The sequence below is a fragment of the Hippoglossus hippoglossus genome, chromosome 23, assembly GCF_009819705.1.
Source record: "Hippoglossus hippoglossus isolate fHipHip1 chromosome 23, fHipHip1.pri, whole genome shotgun sequence".
Lineage (NCBI taxonomy): Eukaryota > Metazoa > Chordata > Actinopteri > Pleuronectiformes > Pleuronectidae > Hippoglossus > Hippoglossus hippoglossus.
In genome coordinates, this window is record NC_047173.1 from 1,843,002 (window position 1) to 1,862,527 (window position 19,526).

General features: G+C 40.7%; 2 protein-coding genes across 10 annotated transcripts in view; one reads left to right on the plus strand and one right to left on the minus strand.

The window, feature by feature from the left end:
* Positions 1–264: 264 nt before the first annotated feature.
* On the minus strand, positions 265–7,887 carry strap (serine/threonine kinase receptor associated protein). Its single transcript, XM_034578751.1, has 9 exons — positions 7,433–7,887; positions 6,927–7,062; positions 4,622–4,703; positions 3,833–3,905; positions 3,537–3,636; positions 2,965–3,102; positions 2,707–2,843; positions 1,908–2,057; positions 265–1,051 (listed from the first exon to the last, which is right to left on the minus strand). The coding sequence occupies exons 1-9, from the start codon at positions 7,542–7,544 to the stop codon at positions 990–992; spliced, it is 990 nt and encodes a 329-aa protein (XP_034434642.1). The 5' UTR covers positions 7,545–7,887; the 3' UTR covers positions 265–989.
* Positions 7,888–10,121: 2,234 nt separating this feature from the next.
* The window catches only part of LOC117757423 (protein bicaudal D homolog 1-like), a 40,267-nt gene continuing 30,862 nt past the window's right edge, over positions 10,122–19,526 (plus strand). For 3 of the 9 annotated variants that reach the window (XR_004613112.1, XM_034578580.1, XM_034578583.1), the window contains exon 1: positions 10,127–10,872. Coding sequence is in view for 8 of the 9 variants with exons in the window: in XM_034578580.1 (XP_034434471.1) it covers positions 10,639–10,872 (234 nt within the window). In the remaining variant the exon portion in view is untranslated. Of the gene's footprint in view, positions 10,873–19,526 lie in introns of all 9 variants that reach the window. The other 6 variants (XM_034578577.1, XM_034578579.1, XM_034578581.1 and 3 more) reach the window with 4 other exon arrangements.

The window sequence follows — 19,526 nt, forward strand, 5'->3', positions numbered from 1 at the left end:
ATTTTATATTATCCATATTCTGTTTACTTCCATATTATCTCTGTATATTACCTATAATATATATATTATCACTATCAGTTTGTATTTTCTTATGTGAAACCCTGACAATGTAGATCTGTTTATTACAATTTGTTAGTTACGTTAGTCTGTGTGCTTTGTTAATTGCTACCATGTAACATATTGTATTTAGCTATACATTGTGTTTGTCCTTGCTTGTGCGTGTATATTAAAGATGTTCATAAATGGCCACAAAATAACACCAAATCCACTTTGCTCTTGCATTACTTACAAATAAAACAGTAATGCACTGGTTTATTTCATCACCGGACACAAATGAAGACAGAACCCAAAATGGGGAAAAAAAAATTCAATGACATTTTATCTCTTTCCACTTTGTCACTAAACAGTATTCTCTTTTATTTGGACACTAAATATTTTATACTCAACCAGTACAACAGCAGCGAATACTCAAAGCAAGGTTTTCAAAGAAATGAAAGCACCTTTTAGCACACACAGTGCATCTATCGCCAGTCTTTTGTAACTATGAACCGAAAACAAAGGCCTTGGTCCAGCTCATCAATTACTTTAATTTTGGAACCAAAATCGATCTTAAATCATGTGGTTTGGGGTGAATTAAGGGTTTGAGGGTAAAGAGAAGTAAAAAATATGTTTAGACGGACAGAACTGGGCTGACCAGAGAGAAGGCAGGCAGCGATGAACGAGAGACATTCACAGATCTACTGCTTTACTCTCCAGCCCATACTATCCATATGACTGCATAAAATCAGTGCGTGTGTGTGTGTTTGTGTGCGAGAGATGGCTGGTCTGACAGACAGGGCAGTCATGATATCCACATCAGTTCCTGATGGATCGAGATGTTCTAGACTCTGCTCCTCGCTGGGGCCTGATAGAACACACTGGAACACCTCTCGGTTCGTCTCCTTTCCTTTTCTCTTCTCATCCCGTTTCCAAACGTTACTGCTTGCTCCTCAAGCTTTGATCTCAGGGACTTGTGTGTACAGCTGCTCACAGTTCTCGGCCCCAAGGTCCTCTGAGGAGAACACAACAGAAAGAATTAGGAAAAAATACATTGGATCACATAAATGGCTTCATAGAAGTACGTTGTATATCTATTACTTATTGATATTTTAAAAACAGCAACAGGTTGTGTGTTGGACTCTCGCAGAAACACACTTATCTCCTGATTGAACACATGAATTTGAGTGTATTCATCATGAGGAGGTAGACTCGGTCTCTGTGGCTCAGGAGGAGCTTTAAGTCAGAGAAGAAAACCTGATCATGTCACAGCAGAACTCTGCATTACACACGCTGGTTAATCAACAATAATTGGAGCTACATGATTGACTTTGGTCTCATCAGATCAGATAATGGATTCATTTAAGTCTTAACATTTGTTACAATGGGACCTAACAGGCTTCACTGATGGCTTCTTGTATTAGGGAGACTGCGGAGGATCTCGGGAGTTCAGTGCGTGTCTGAAAGCAGCTTGAGTGTAATAGTTCGAGAGACTCTTCTGTTGATCAATTACCCTTAAATCAGCCCAAATTGTATTTCACAACTTCCTGGAGAGTTCACTCCTTTTTGAAAGATTAGTTCTTTCAATGAGAAAATCCCATTTTTATGTTTCTTTGGTAACCAACACACCAGCAAATAAAATGTTTTTTTGACGAGGGAGTAAGAAATGAATTTAAATATTAATGAAGGTAAAAATATGAAGGATCTACATACTTTCTGAAAGCACTGGTTTCTATTTATATCACTGTGCTACTTTTTAGTATCACTAATATTTCTCCTTTTAAAAAAAGAATACTGTCCTCCTGTATTGCAGATTGTGGGAGCAGCAGAGACGACTGTACATAAATCAGTGCTTATAGCAGGAGCATTACCAGGGAGGACACACTTCCACAAGCCGTAGGTTTTCCCCACCGCCGTCTGCCACAGTCGAAGAGTCCCGTCTTCAGAGCCACTAGCATACAGCTCACCATCTGGACTGAACCGCACACAGTGGACTGGACCAAAGTGACCCTTATAGGACTCTGCAGACAGGGGAAAGAAAGGGTTACAGATCTGCTTTTCCTTAAGGTTTTGTGCACGTTTTATTCTCTTACCTACGTTGACATGAGACTTTTAAATTACCTCAGCCACCGTTATGTTTTCGCCTGTCTATTTGTACTCACTGAACAGATTTCCACAAAACTTGGTGGAAGGATAGGACAATTTCATCACTTTCTTTGACATTGCTAGATTTTTGCCCTGGGAAAATATTGAATAGATCTGGAAAAACGATTGGAATATTTAGCATACTGAATTTGAGCTTGATTGAATTTAAGGGGACTCATGGTTCTTTTTATCTGTCCAGGAATCAATTGTAAAACTTTTTCTTTGGATATTGAATTTTTTTTTTGGACAATTAAAAAAAAGTTCCCCCTTACACAATGAAAGCAAGACCAATTCCTGGAGCTGGAGTCACTGATCTAGAGCAATTTGTAGTTTGTATGTTCTCTCACAGTGCCTGCCAGCCCAATTAAAAATTATACAATAGGTCCCCATCAATCGCTCTAACCAGAGAACAATTCCTCTTCACAGGAGGTATCCTGCCTCAGTAACAGAGCTACCACTTTTCAGAATTCTGAGTGAGACCATACACGATGATCCAGCGTCTTGAGAAAAAGCTTTGCGCCTCACCCAGTTCTTCCAGAGAGCTGTAGTCAAATTTGTAGAGCTTGAAGTCTTCTCCACCGGCAACAAAGAAGTCCTTGTCTGGGTGGAGGGAGGCTGAGTTAATGGTAGCTGGGGCCTCCACATTCTTGATCGGGTCCAGGCTGGAATATGTAAACACATTATAACAAAGTCAGATAAAAAGTAATATCCAGGAGGTCAGAGAAATCAAATGTACATTTCCTGTTGGAATGAAATCTTATGATCTAGGATATGTAAAGTCACCTAAGGGCATTGTAGAAAGCGATTGTCTTTCCGTAAGTAATCACGAGAATCTCTCCATCCGCCATGTACTCCATGCTGCTCACAGATGAGTCAAACGTCAATGTTTTCACCACCTCCATGGAAGTCCTGTCCCAAAGCCTGGACACACACACAGACACAACACATAACACATAAATATATATAGGGTTGGGTATAATTCAGGTTTTTTACCATACCAGTGCTAAATTGATACTTTTAAATTGAACATATTAACTGTTAACAGTTTAAAGAATACTTAAACTTAAATTTAGAAATATAAATAAGAGCAATCTTTGTTATCATCCCTCTTCCCACCACTGATACATTACTTGATTCAGTCATGTGTACTATCGGTGTAGGAACCGGTGCATGATTGGTAACGGATTTCAGTACCCGAGACTACAGATAAGTAACTTGTTAGACAACTAAATGTCTCTGGGACAGCACAAAGGGGAGTCGCAGTGAGGAGGGGTTCAAGTTTGTCACACAAAGTCACATGATGGCATTGATGCACAGACTGTTCAAGTTAAACCACAAGGAGCCACTTCACTGACCGAACGGTTTTGTCATCAGCAGCTGAGAGGATCTGCTTGTCGTCGTTACACCACAAAGCTTTCTTTATGGCTGACGTGTGACCTGCAATCTCCTGTGGTGCTGAAAGACATCAAGTTTCAATAGTCAGGTACACTGATTTATATGACAGCTATTTCCAGTAGAGGGCAGTGCTGCACTGACTAAAGCAGGATTGACAGGAAATGATTAATTATGAATCCCCAGAATACAGTAAATTCTTCATTTACCCAAATGTACGTTAAAATAAAAAAGCTTCCTCTTTGACACATTCACCGACCTTCTTCAGGGCAGCTGAGATCATAAATCCGCAGAAGCTTGTCATTTCCTGCCGTCAGCAGATTGTTGCTATCCTGAGGAACAGATGGCACAAGTGTAGAAAAACAAAATCAGTTTTGCAAATATACTTTTAATATCCTTGCATGCATATGACTTGAAGCCTTATGCCCCGTCATCATGCCCATGACAAATAAAACATGGATGCTCAGAGCACACAAGAGTTTGGGATCTGTTTTACATCATTAAATTACTAATCAGATCATCTGATCTGTGTGGTGTACCTGTGGTGTCAGCATAAAGCTCCTACTATGTGTTAATCTTCAAATTATCATGTTCAAAGGGTTCCATCAAAATTGTATTCATTAAATCAATAAGATCTTTTATAAAAATACATTTGTGTTTTCATGCTGCATATAACTATTTGAACTTCGTAGCTTAAAGAATTGATGGGTGTGATGATTTCATTCATCTACAACACAGGTTCACTGTTGCGTCCAAGATTATTATTTTTTTTTTTTTTTTTAAATAAGCCACCTGTCACTACCTGAGGCTGTGGTTAACTAATCCACAGGAAAATTTGTAATTAGGAACATCCCTTGCTCAAAGTGTTAACAAGTTTCCTCATTAAGATTCAAATCTATTCAGATCAACTGCATTTATTCATGAGATGTGTTGTTCAAAAGAAATATTCTCCTCCAGCATGACATATGTCCGTGCAAGGACATATAAAGAATACAAGATATGTACAGAACGAATAATATTCAGTAACAACAACTGTCGGAGCACTGACCTGAGTGAAGTTGACAGACTTGACAATGTGTTTGTGTGCCAGTGTGAGGACCTCGTCTCCACTCACTGCGTCCCACACCTTTCTGAAAAGTGAAGAGGTCATCAGTTAACTGACAAGAGTAAACAGTGGCATGGGAATTTTATGTTACTGGGGACTATGGCCAAATGCTCCAATCAAACACCTATGCCACCACAGCACCTAAGGCATTCAGTAACCGATGGAAAACCCCAACACTAATATCACTAACAGTTTGTTGGGCAGATGTGTGTCATTACAATGTTAGTCCATGCAACAAAAAGCTCACTCAGAGCTGTTTGAGGGTTTCCATTTAGACTAATATGCATATAACAGTAAGTTATTGGCTTAACCAGCACGGTGGTTGTGTGAAACATACAGGGAGACTGGACACAATGGTTGAAAATATGATCTTTTTACATGGTAAATAAAGGTTTTGGTCACTATTTAAAGATGTACTGAGATAAAGTTGCCAGCTGGACTTTTAAAAAGGGGGTTGGCTGCTTAGCCAGAAGCCTGCACTTGTGGAAAGTTCTACCACAGTATGAATGTGGAAATGTGAAGCTGGAATCTGAGGTCAGATTGAGTCAAATGCACAAAACACATTTCATCTTTTAGTCAGACAACAATCCTTGATATCGGACCAAAGCAACAACAGAGAGCTTTTTAAAGGTGAAGAGGTGGCATATCTTTAGCCCCGTTCAGACCTGGTATTCATACATCCTGAGAGACCTGATCATTTGGGTGCATTCAGACCTGCACTTAGGGAGGATACACTGGTGTCTGTTGGTCAAAGACTTCAGGCAGGTAGTGATTTCACTGAATTTTCTACAAAATTGTAAATATGATTTACTTCTTGTGTATGAGTCTAATCAATTTTCAACCCATACAATATGGGCTCAATGGGTGTAAGGGCTTTATCTCTCGCAAAATTAATTCTATTTTATTGTAAACTCAAATTAAAGCTGTGACTGCAGCTCAGAGCCTGAAGAACACAAGAAATGTGTAGGTGTCCAAATTCTTCTGGCATTGACTCTCTACATGACTCAATTATTCTTTACTGTGAAGTCTGCCGCTAAGTTGAACATTAATCAGATTTGTTATCTCAGAAAACTTGAATTAAGCCCTTACATAACTGAATAAACACATGTGCTTCATGAAGTCCCCTGGAGTCAGGACAAGTGTGGCTTTTTCTAAAGCTGCTTTCAGACATGCACTGAACGCTGGATATCCTGCCAAATTTATCCGGAGGGGCTGTATGTGAGAAGATCTGAGTCAGTTGCTCCGGACTTTCTCTGAAGTTTTTCCTGACAACCCCTTGTAAAAACTCCAGAGAATGTCCGAGTGTGCCAGTGTTTAGCGGCTTTCAAACATGCACTGAAATCTGCAAATCCTGTGTATTTTCTCTGGATGTCTATGTGTTAACGCAAATGTCTGAGTGAGAGGCTGGCCTCCTAGTATATATATATTCAGGAGAATTCGATGTGAGGACACATGGGATCACCCGCTGGATTCACCGCAAGCCAGTGGGGGGGTTGATGGCGCTTCTAACACGTGACCAACGCAAAAATTATGAGAAAAATCCTGGTGAAAAAGCAGTGACACACATGAAGAAGAAACAGACAAAGACGGCGTGTTTGTGGTAAGGCAAACTGCAGGTAAACTCTGCAGCAAATTCTCCGCAGGTAAAGTCTGAAAAAGGCTAGATAATATGACGCTGATGACATTTCTAACATGTGACGGACGCAAAGCTGAACCCCCCTCCCAAAAAAGTATCTCAGGATGAAAAGAGTTGCCATAGACGTAGGAAATGCCGTCAACATGAAAAGATACCGAAATCCGTGAGGTTTTGGTGATAAGGGCCGACGCCTGTGTTGATATCTTGATATTATAAAAAAAAAAAACAGGTGGAATTTATACACAACGTCCTGCCTCCTGCACAGATAAACTCCTGACACTATTGTCTGCATTTTACCCAGAGTTCATGTCCGAAAGCAGCTTAACACCCACATTTTTATGACCTGACAATTAACAATTACTAATTTGACATCATTTCCTGAGGAAGACGCCGTATTATGACATCCGTCTATCATCTGTTTACGGAGGATTTCCAATTGTTCACATTACCGATAAATCATGGTGGACTAAGGAAGGAAAGGCCAGAGTAATGAAACACTGAGGGTCATCTCGCAACAGTCTACTTTAGCATGCACACACAAAAAAGTAGCCTGAGATAGGGAGGACAATATAGATAAGAGACTTTCAAGACACATGACGGTTCTCCACTCACGCTGTGAAGTCAGCGGCGGCGGTGGCAGCTTTGGTGGCGTCTGTGTTCAGCGTGGCTCCCCAGACTGCGCCCTTGTGACCCAGAAACGTTCCGATCCAGTCCCCTGTGTCTCCCAGGCGCAACATGGGCTTGCCATCTGACGGGAGAGAAAAAAGGGAGGACACAGATGTTAGATCTCCGGGACAGTGGAGCAGAGGGTGGCACGCAGACCTGCTGGTGCTGCTGTCAGCGGCGTCTGGTGGTCAAGCCGCTATTTGACTGAGTCACTCTGATGAAGGCTGGTGCCACTACCAGATCCCAGGGAGCTCATCCCGAAGAAAAGCCGGTCTAAGTAATTGTTTTAATATTCTATGAGTTAGCATAACCATACACCTTACAGACGTCAAGATCAGCTGTGTCTCAGGAGCCAGGCAGGAGCCAGAGAGTGGTACTCAGCTGTCGGCCTGGATTTACGACTTCACACATGTCTAACGTTAATACAACTTTGTAGTCCCGTGTGTCCTCACCTTTACAGGCGCTGATAAGGAAGTATCCCGAGGAAGTGATTCCACTGAAGGCCAGGTCCACCACAGGCCGGGTGTGACCTGAGCAGGTGAGCGGAGTCTGCCGCATCGCCATGGTCCAGCAGCCGGGCAGGAGACGGTTTGAGCACGGAGAGGAGACGGGAGAAGGCTAGCGGCTAACTAGCTAGCTGGATAGGCTAGCGGGGAGCTCGGAGAAAGGCAACACGCTAGCGGGTATCTTGTTGGGGGGGTTCTCCGTTCGCCGGCGGCTGTTGGACGGTGAATGCCTGAGAATGGACTCCGCGGGGTTGTCGGTGTAAATGTCAGGTCTCCCTCCCAGAGAAAGAAAGGCTCTCGTGCTAATAGCTACAACATTGCAACTAACTAGCAACGTGCAACGCGGCGCAGCTCCCACACAGACATGTAGCCGCTGTTCCGCTGGCGACAACAAGAGCCGCACTTCCGGGGAGAAAGGCTTCACAATAAAAGCGTCAGCCTCTCAGACCTGATCTGCTGCTGACTGGCTGGAGCACCAGGGGTCAACATTAGATTCAATAAAGACACAACGAAGTATATTATCATGTGGATAAATGTGATAAAACTGCAGTATAATCAAGAAGTTGTTAAATTATTAGATGGTTAAGCGTTATTTCAGAATCGTAGGAACATATCAATACAAAAGTTTTTTTTAAAAAGGGTAAATTACAGAATACAGCACAAAATATGCAATGCACACACACACACACACACACACACACACACACACATACATATATGCCGAATCTGTTTCTGCTCAGATGTCTGCTTCTTTTTGCGTGTTGTGTTATTTGTATTGTATGTGACACTCTCTCAACACTTGTGTGACATACTACTTTCATTGTACAGATGTGGGTTGACAATAAAGACATTCTATTATTTTCTATTCTATTTTACAGTACAATCTTTATATTTATATACAGTCTATGAGTACAATCAACATATGTTACAAGTATATATAGGGATTAAAACACAGAGAGACTTTCGTTCCACGGCTTCCAAAAAAAAGATGAATAACATGTGTCCTTCAGTGTCGTCTCAGTTAAGACCAGCAGAGCATGAAAGGGTTGGGACATTGTTTCGTTCCGATGGTTCTGAATGCATCTGCCACCTGAAGCTGTCTCAGTTTTGCACCACCAGTGTGCAGTACGGAATGGAACACCGTAGGCTCTAAAAAGTGCTATTATAACTAATATAACTAGTATGCATGCCAACATGTTGGCCTTTGCTCACAGTTTACAGCACTGACGCAGCTCATTATTATCATCGCATAAATTGTTGCTAATGATGTGACCCAGACATTTCACTTCGTTCACTACATATAAGACTCGGTCAGCCAAAGGGAAGACTTAACTTCTCATCCTCCTTGCTTCTAACAATTATGACAACACTCTTTTTGGACTTTGATTTATTGTAATAGTGCATGCCATAACATACCCTAAGTAATGGGTGTAAACCAGCACTTAAAGGAGAAAAGACAACTACATCATGTGCATACATCATCTTGTTAATAAAACGATAGACAGCCATTGTTGTCGGTGGATTATTTACCAAAAGCTGTTTTAATTTAAATATTTCCCCAGGGACTGTTTTACAATTTCCCATCACAAACACAACACAAAAAAATGCAATATGAACTGGTTCAAAATGTAGTTTTTTTATTTTATTTTGAAGAAATGACACTGACTTCTTCATGTGCCTCATGTGAGGATAACTCTAACGCATCTACTTTATACTCTGCCTCCTGCAGGACATTAAAAGTTTTCACTGTACTGTCTGTGGCACCGGTTCCTATTGGAGGCAAATTATAAAGTTTGATTGAATTGACAGACCTCAAATAAAAGTGACCAATGTGGCTTTGTAGCTAATAAGCACTAAGCTGAAATAACGGGGAAATAATAAAAGATACAGTATATTTAGAGGTGTGATGATGTTATTAATGATAGTAGAACAAGTTAATACTACTACTACTACTACTACTACTACAACTACTACTAATAATAATAATAATAATAAGATCTGGATTCTGCAGCTGTGGAGTAAGAACTGCATGGACAAAAAAGATCATTCACAAATCATTGGATTTGGCTAATCAACTGGCAATAGGGTTTACCGTAAAATTAACATTTGCGTTTTGATTACTTTCACAGTATTTTACTGTCATCTGACTTGGTCAAAATACATTAAATAGATATTTTGTTTGTCTTTTTATTGTATCTTACATGTTTATCTTTATTAATGCTGTTTTAGCAGGTTAAACACACAGGAGTAGTCACACTACATGATCAAAACAACTTTCTTTAAGCAAAATATACATTACATGTTTTCAATCTTCCCAAAATCTGGCTTCAAGCACAGAACACAAACTATAACAACATGTTAATTGTGAGTGATGAAGATGAGTTAATTGTGACTTCGAATTGCATTTTACTTTTTATTTGACTAATAATTGGAAAAAGTACATGTTAACTGCAGCTTCTCACACACAAAATCCTTATTTCTTCTCATCGTAATGCGCACAGTGAACATCAGCCATCCCAAACACCCACGCCTAAAGGTGCAAAAATGTGAGGCAACCTTTTTATTTGTAAGTTTATAATCAATCGATGGAAACTTTGAAACATGTAAACAGGACAAATGTTTGCTGACAGGAAGAGAAATCGCTGCGTAAAGGCGGAGACAAAAGGATGGGTGTGATCTCCAGGGGGCGCTTACAGCTCCTGTTATTGTGCTGGAGTGAGGCAGGGCTGTGTCCCACTCTCTGAGGATCCGAGCACTGAGAAGCTGCTGCTGCTGCAGGATGACAGGCAGCGGGGAGTGTGCCTTGCTTCACGGCTGCCGGCAGAGATGGCGCCCTGATGCCGGTGAATAAGCAGAAAAACAGAGCAGAGGGAGGGACAAGGGATGCGGGCAGCGGATGATGAGGAGCTGCATCACTCAGAGCATCACATGGCAGGAGATGATGACAGCGCTCTGTGGATATTTACGGATGTTTTATTGTTCTTTTGTACATTTTTTATTTTTTTTACATGAGATCTGAAGCAGTGTGAAGTGTGATCCCTGAGAGGGGAGGCGGTGGGGGGGTTGTTGTCTGCCTCGTTTCTCCCTCCAGCGGGGCTCTCTGCTCGTCCGACGCAGGGAGGAGAGGGCAGGGCGGGGAGGGAGACTGGGCGATGGCTGCCGGCGGAGCGGGATGCGGCGACACGGTGGAGGAGTGCCGGGTCGAGGTGGAGCGCCTGACCCGGGAGCTGGCGGAGGCCAACCGCGAGAAGGTCCGGGCGGCGGAGTGCGGGCTGGTGGTGCTGGAGGAGAACCAGAGGCTGAAGCAGCAGTACGCCGACCTGGAGGCCGAGCAGGAGGCGCTGAGGCTGGAGCTGGAGCAGCTGCAGGAGGTGGGCTCAGCAGGGGTATGGTGAAGTAAATGTTAGTTATGATACAATAGAAGTGGGATCATGTCATCACTGATGCACCGGACGAACCATTCGTTACTGCAGTGTTCTGTGATAGGCACCGTTATCACACTTTATTTGAAGATAATTCATGACGTGATAATAAAGTAAAGTGTAATTTGACCCAGTGGCTGCACCAACACCTGCTGGACAATAGAAGGGCCTATAGCTCATAACATGGGGACTTAAAGCAATTGAGATATGTAGGCTAACTTTAAGTTTATACCTAATATAATGTGCTAATTCCATGTTTATGGAAGTACAATTACAGGAAAATTGCCATATTGCTCATATACCTTTAGCCTATAATGTTTGTTTTTACTCTGGTCTGGTCATTTGTATCTTGTTATATTTATCTTTTTGTTTGTATCTGTTATGTTTTTAAGTTATATATATTCATAATAACGTATAAAGTAGCTTGAAACATAGTAAGATAGGCTACTAACTTAGCCTACTATGTTGAATAAGATGCAAGTCATAATTGTGACAACAGGAAGTGACTAACGTGGATGTCTTGAAGACAGTCGACAGGTTAAATGTTTTAAAACCTTTAATATTTCACTTTATTATGTCCCCACATGGTACATATTTAATGAACATACCATAAACGAACTAATAGGAGCCAGGGAAGGTTCTGTCAACACAGAATGAACTAGTTGGGGGTGCAGACAAAAGAAATTAACATTGGATAATCTCTGTCTGCATATTAGGGTGGAAACATAAATAAAAATGCTTTGCTTTTTTTTTTTTAACAGAGCAACAGAAAACCTAAAATTTACAGGAAGTAAATTTAAATTTTAAGTTTAGAATTATTTCAAGGAAGTTTTTAAACCAAATTTTGACTACTACATATATACATATCTGTTAATGGTAATGTTGACAAACCTCTTTTTAATGAGAAAAATGCAGTCGGACAGAAGATTTGTCAAGTCATTGACCGATGTACAATACTCAGAGTATCAGTATGTACATAAACAGAATCAGTACATACACAGTAGCTTATGTTTCCCCTGGGTCCCACAGGTTAAGCTGGACACACAATCCAAATTCTCCGTCGGAAATCATTATCACCATTCTCGTCTCTATCAGTATCATTTTTGTAGCTACTTTTGGAAAGAACAACGAGCTGTGAATTTGATACTAATTGCCTTATAAAGTTACGTTGAATGAGAACATTATTATTGCTGCGGGTCATGTAGTGTAGAGTGGAACCTGGAAGACTGAAGGTTAATGAGCGTGGACACTTTGAGCCACAAAAACACCAAAACAATGAGCTAAAAGAGGCTAAAGAGCTTTGTAGAGTTAAGGGGAACTGCAGAATTGCTCATCATTTTCTACGGAAATCTGTGTAATCATTGCAAATTTTACATTACACATTTTCATACTGTGGTTTTACGTTTAGCAAAAATATTTAATAGTTTATTTTGAATGGACAAGTAAGGAATGGAAGAAACATGAATGTATGTTGTAATTGACTGTTGATTGAACTGTGAGCTACTTTATGACACAGGCTGGTATTAGCTGGAGTAGAAACACCTAATTCTTTTCAGTAAAATCAATGACCAATGTTTCATCTGCAAAGCTGTGTTCATAAGGAAACCTCCTCCATGAGATCATTATATTCACATTACATTTAATCATTTGGCAGATGCTTTCATCCAAAGCAACTTACAACTGAAGGACATTACCAGAGCTTCAGTACAGTAGGAGACTTTACATTTAGTTGATCAATAAGATAGAAGGTGTAGGAGATCAGGTAATAGTGCACAGAAAGTAAGCGTGCAGTGAGCACTATTTAGACATGTTAGGATGATACTGGTGTTTGGGGAGGAGGTGCTCCCTGAAGAGATGAGGATGCCTCTGCTCCGAGAGCATTTCGTACCTGGTACCACCATCGGAGAACCACAAACAAGAACATTCTCTTCTTATTGCCTTGTGCAAGGTGTTGGCAATGTATGGCATTCCTTAGAAGAACCCAGTGGCTGAGAAGCAGCATAAGCTCATATGATGGGCTTCAGGTGGTGGAGAGCTAGAGGTCACTCCGAAGCCAAGCATGAGTGACTGACTGGATTAGGTTGGGACGACCATGGGTAGCCAGTGGAGGTCAATGACCAGGGACCTTGACGTGTGTCCTTTTAGGCTAATAGATGACCAGATGCACCACAACATTTTTGTAAGGGTTTCGCTGTGCATGAAAGGAGGCTTGCCAGAAGGTTATGTCATTGGTCGAGACTAGAGATCAATCAATCTTTTCATAGAAACAATGTACCACAAAGAGTTTTATTATTGTAGAATGAAAAAAAACACATGTAGGGAGACCAGAAGGCAGAGCATTACGATCAATTACGTCAATCCAGCAGATAATTAAATCATACATTAGTGTCTCTGTGTTGGCTTGAGACAGAAACAGTTGCACCTTGACAATATTCTTCAGATGAAAGAATGTATGCTTAAGTTTCTGGTGTGAGTGACAAAACTGGAGTCTGAATCAAAGATGATTAGGGTTTTCACTTGTTTACTTGGGTTTAGTGCCAGGGCTTGTAAATAATTACAGTTTACAATTATAGTTTCTCTCTCTGAGCTTTAGAACCTGATCTTACTTTGGTCCTAGTTGAGCTGTACACAATTCTCTGCCATCCATAACTCAATATCGGAAATATGGCTATAAAGGCCATTGATTGGCCCTGGTTCATCCAGAGACTCTGCAGTATAAAGCTGTGTATCATCAGCATAGCCTTGGCCATTAGAGGTTAAAAAGGATAAAAGTAGTATAGGACCAACAAGTCATTTTATAGCTTTTAGATGAACATTCAGCCATTCTTACAAAGGTTGGTAAGTCAAGACTTGAACCATATAAAAACTGTCCCAGTGACACCAAACAGGCTGTGCACAGTGTTTCTAAAAGGATGGAGTGGTCTACTCTATGAAAGGCTGTGCTTAAACCAAGTAGAAGGCTACTATCACAGTTGTTTGTTTCATCCATATTGGACCTGAGATTGTTTATGTTTCAAAAATACTGTCTTCATAAACTCATTTAACTGCTTCTCTAAAGGGGGTAGGCTAAGGGTGTTTGTCCTTGCCATGACAGACTGAAGAAAGGCCTAGAAAGATATGTTTTAAATCAAGAAAACCATTTGCCCAAGATGTACATTTTGGAGAACAGATAGCAGGTGGTTCACTGTATCAAAGGCTGCTGATAGGTCCAGCAACACATGAACCAAATTACTGAGCTGCAGCTCTAGGTGCCCTCAGGTCTTCTGTCAGCGGCTACTTTTAAACCCACGGTGAAATGGATCAAGGAAGGCGTTCTGTGAGAGGAACTTTGAGACCTGTTTGAGAGTCACACTATTGGTAACATTGGAGAAGAATGGAAATATCACAACTGGTCCATAGTTCCAACTTATTTCGGGTCTATCATGAAAATCGAAACGAAACACATAGCATATCTGGTTTTGTTGTTTATCTAGTTCTGCATAGTTCTCTGGTCCACCTCTGGCCATACATTTTAGCTAATGAGACTGTAATGCCTGACTGGGGATCAACTCATTTTTCTGATCGATATGTATAGTAATGTATGGAAACACTAATTTACTAGACTGGAGTTGGACTCACAAGCTGACTGTGCAGTTACATCCTGAAGGTCAGTGTGTGTGTGTGTGTGTGTGTGTGTGTGTGTGTGTGTGTGTGTGTGTGTGTGTGTGTGTGTGTGTGTGTGTGTGTGTGTGTGTGTGTGTGTGTGTGTGTGTGTGTGTGTGTGTGTGTGTGGCTTAGAGAAAGCAGGCTGATGCAGTACCACTCCATGCATATGATGTGTCAACAGTAAATTTTCAACTACGGTTACATTGTTATTGACGGCAGTGGTCTATTGGAGTAAATACCAGCCAGAGACGTGATGTGCTGCACTGTTGGGAACCTCCCAGCTTGGGCAATGCAGGTTTGGTTTACAACATGGGTCTTATTTTTTATAATTTTGGCCAATCAGTAATGATAACATTGGACTAACTGGGTTAATTGTTAAGATCTGAGAACACAGAGTATAGTGGGTCTAGAAACACGAGCACTTTAACCACCAACTATAGCGGTTTAAAAAAATCTGGCTGAGCAGTTGGTTTGTTTATATCTGTGAGCAGCTGGTGAGAAAATGTATTGGATGGGTGCATTTTGGGGGGGGGGTTTCAACCCGTTTTTTTTTGCATCAAATAATAAATTAAAACCAAGCTTACTTGAACATGGGATAAAGTGAGTGAAAACCAGCTTTGAAGATGTTAAAAATTTGACCTTTATTTTGGACCATGGGCAGGGTTTGTGACCTATGCTGCAGCCAGATACCAGGGGACGATTGAAATGTTTTGGCTTCACTTTTGGGAGCTGTCATGCCGTCCATCTTTGTATACAGGCTATGATTTTAATAAATGCTAACGTGTGTGTTTTGGTAGCATTTTGAAAATTCTGATTTGGTTAGATAATATTAAACCTTGAAACTGTCTGTTTGGGGACAAGTGTGTCGACAAGTGTTTTGCCAGCACCACCATTTTGGATCTTACCTGGTTGTGTCCTCAGCTCCACCTCCTCGCCAAAAGTTGTATTTCCTCGCTCCCATGACTTGTGGTACCTGTCTCTGTGACTTTGGACTGTTGTCGCTTCTCTTTTCTCATTATGGGACTCCTGATGGAGAATTCCTTGGTTCAATGCAAGGGGAACTCTAGAGGCTAACTCAGCAGAATTTAGTCTCGCATAAGATCCCCCACGACGCTTCATCATTTCCACCATTCTTCTTCTCTTTCAGTAATCTCAGTGGCACAGACTGCATCCATCTGTCTCCGTTCCACGCCCGCTAACTCAATAACTCTCATTTCAGCTCATTGGATTGCTATCGATCCTCTCTGTCACAGGGCATGCTGTCTGGAGAAAATGGTTATGTGGATGTGTGAGGGCTAATACCTCACTAAATTAGCTTATTATTAGTTTCTCTGAAAGACAAATGCCACTGAGCTTTAGCTATTACAGACGCTATGAAACTGGTGCAGTGAACGATCACTGTGTTAAGGTAGTTTCTGTTGCTTTCCCACCACTCATATATCCTGCATTAACATTAACTTGGACAGAATACTAACTGAATGTCATTTAGCATGTCCACACAGACATCTTTCTTTCTTTCAGCTACTCTGTGGTTTTTCCACAGAGTGCAAGGTAACCGAACCCTCTAAAACGGTCAATATTGTGCAATAACATATTATAGGTTTTTATGCAAAGCAAAAGTGAATGGCAGCCTTTTTCCTGCTGTCTGATAGATTTACATTATATGCAGTAGAACCCACTCAAAGTGATAACAGCTAAATCGTTGCTCATTGAAACCTGTGTTTTTAAACTGGGCGACTGCAGCGCTACTGAAATGAATGACAGTACTAGTACTGCTGTAAGTCTAAAAATACTTGCCAATAGAGCTTGCCTCATCTCTTTTGGTATACAATGTACAATGGACATTTATCATGGTCGACATTTACACCAGTTCTTATCTGGAGTTCTATTTGTCCTGGATGATCAGAGTGAGGCCAGTTTCTATTGCATTATAATGTGCTGTCTGAAGACTGTGGCCTGAAGTTAATATTGGAGCTAGGTTCCCATCTAAAGCTTTCTCATTTTTCACACTGTGTTCACTTATTTTCTCTTTCAAACACCGAATTTGTTTCTCATTGTTGTTGGACCTACTCCACATTCCTTCACCTCCTGTACCTCAGGTTTCCTCTTTCCTGCACATTCCACTTCCTAATATTTTAACTTTAAGAATTTGTTAAATATTCAAATAGATTTTTATTCCAGCAGTCAGGTGTTCTCACGTGCTGCACGTGCATCTCATTAGTGAAAGCACTTGTGGGATAACATGATTACAGACCTTGCAGCAGGTTGAGAGACAAGGAACTTTAACAAGTCTGACCATTCAGTCTGGCCAACAGTTCAATCAATCAAATTTGATTTGTATGGCCCATATCCACAAATCATAATTTGTCTTATAGGGCTTAACAAGGTGTGACCTCCTCTGTCCTTAACCCTCAACAAGAGGAAGGAAAAACTACCAAAAAAACCTTTTAACAGGAGAAACCTCAGAGAGAGCCACATGTGAGGGATCCCTCTCCCAGGACGGACAGAAGTGCAATAGATGACGTGTGTAACTGAACAAACCAACAAAATAACATCGGTTACAACATTGATTTGAAGAAAAAGCTTTTAATATAATGGGGATGTGTGTTAATGTTTAAAGTATTTATACATAGGAAAATGTCTGATAGAGATGAAGGGAGCAGCTATGACAAATAAAAGTTATTGTTAGTAATGGTAGAATATGTGAGTAGGCATATTATATATCAAGCAGTCTTGCTGTAGTCATAGTCCATGATCAGCTGCCAGCACAATCACGATCCACCACCACTATCCACCACCACTTACTCTGATTTGCGACCCACCGTCATGTTTAATGGTCCAGGATCACAATCTACCATCCACCATCACGATCCACGATGTGGCCGCAGCAGCGATCCTGGATCTGCAAACGATAAAGCAAAAGGACTCCGGGGAAGAAGTCGTGTCAGTAACATGTTGACGAGACATTAATGTGATAAAGAGGGAAGAGAGAAAAGAGAAGCTCCATGTGTCATGTTTCCCAGGTCAATCTAGGTCATAGCAGCAAAACTAGGAGCAGGTTCAAGACAGACAGTTGAAGTTGTTTTCCAGAGGCAGTCGTTTTAATGTCTGGGATTTGCATTTGAAATAGAGAGTAAAAGGAATTTCTCTTGATGAACAGATGAAGCTGTGCAGTTACCAGGTCTCTCTGTTGCAGGTCAGCTCTGAGCACAGCACAGCGACGTGAGGCCACTGAGTGCAAATCTAAAGTTATATAAATAGTTCATTTGATAAATGATTCACTGTAGTAGACTTTCTACACTCGACAGAAACATCACTATTTCATGGACGACATGCAAGCTCCTCAAGCACCATTCACTTGATTTACTGTCTGAGTCTACTTTCACTTCTCGAAAGCAGCATTTTCATTCAGTCTGATAGAGCCGTGACTAAAGTTAGAAGCATTCACTGTGGAAAGGATTGTTTGGATGTATTAATTAGAAAAGGAAGTTAAATTATCTTTTTTTCAACCCCCTTTTTAAAACGCAAATGAATACGCAAGCTCTGTCACAGTCACAGTTCATGCACTCGATGGCTCCATTCACAAAGAGGTAAACATCAGTAATGATGTCGCTAATGAAGTTCTGTATTCACTCATTTTGGGTGGACGTTTCACTTTACAAATAGTTATGAATATGGAGGAGTGTAAATAGTGGAATAGTAATAAATATGCATTATTTGATACATTTTTATGGGGTAATAAAAAGAGGCATTTAAAATATATAATTTATAAATGAAATATTACTCCATCGATAAATTGTTCAAATTACAATGACAACATTAAACCGAAATTTAAAAATACCTTAATGAATTCAAAACCAATTGAAATAAAAATATATTAGAAAATTCAGATTAAAAAGAGAAATGAATAACTTCATCCACAAATTTAGTTTACTGAGGCATTTAAATGGACAATTTCATTATGTGCATTTCCATTTCCTGTTGCGTTTTCTTTTCGAATGATGAATTACTTTGCAATTTTGTATTTCCATTTATAGTTTAATTAATTATGGTTGAAATGGGTTGTATTTGTTCTCTCAAGTGGATTTATTAAGTGTAACGTGGTAAACGAATCAGTGCCATCTCCCATTCCCTTTACAAACCAGGTGAGGTTGCACCCTGGTGGATTGACATTAAAAGGGCAGATTTGCCAGGAAGTCAGTGAGATCACTACACAGCAGGAGGGAACCTCACACAGCTCCACCACTGGGCTGTAAAAGAGCGAACTGCAGCTCGCTAATAATTAGCTCGACAGGAGTCCATCATGCTGATTTGTACAGCGGTGCTGATTGTTGTTTTTACCTAATCAGACCAACATGGACGTTATTTCATCCATGTGGAAATGCCAGACATTGCAGGAGAGATGGGGTACACCCTGCTGACAGGTCACTTTATTTTCAGTATATCCAAAGCTGGCCATGCTCAACAAGCTGTAAATCATAGTAAAGTAAAGTAAACCAAGTGGTTAGTCTGTGGGTTGGTTTGGTTTAGATACAAAGTGAGTTGGATTGCGTTGTGGAGCTCGATGGGGACCATGCACAACACAGGGTAGAGCAAGAAAACAAATCGAGTTAAAGGTTCTCCTGCGCTGGAGTCACTGCCTCCTCCATGTTAGTTAATGGAAGAACTGGAGTTAGTGGAGTCGAAATTATTTCAAATTGTGGTGACTGTTGTATTTTGTCCCAACCTTCTGAATAGCAATGTGAATATATTTTATATATATATATATATATAATATATATATTTTAGTGTGTCCCGTGGCACCGTTTCTGAGAGTCCCGGTTTGTTGATCTCTGGCCACTATGAGAGCTTGTGGTCAAAAGCTCATAATAGCCAGTTTCAGACTGATAATTCTCATTTTCCCATCCAGCGCCCATGTGGTTTGTTCAGCAAGTGCACTTTGGGCCAAGTGCATTGATGTTAAGTAAGTTGTG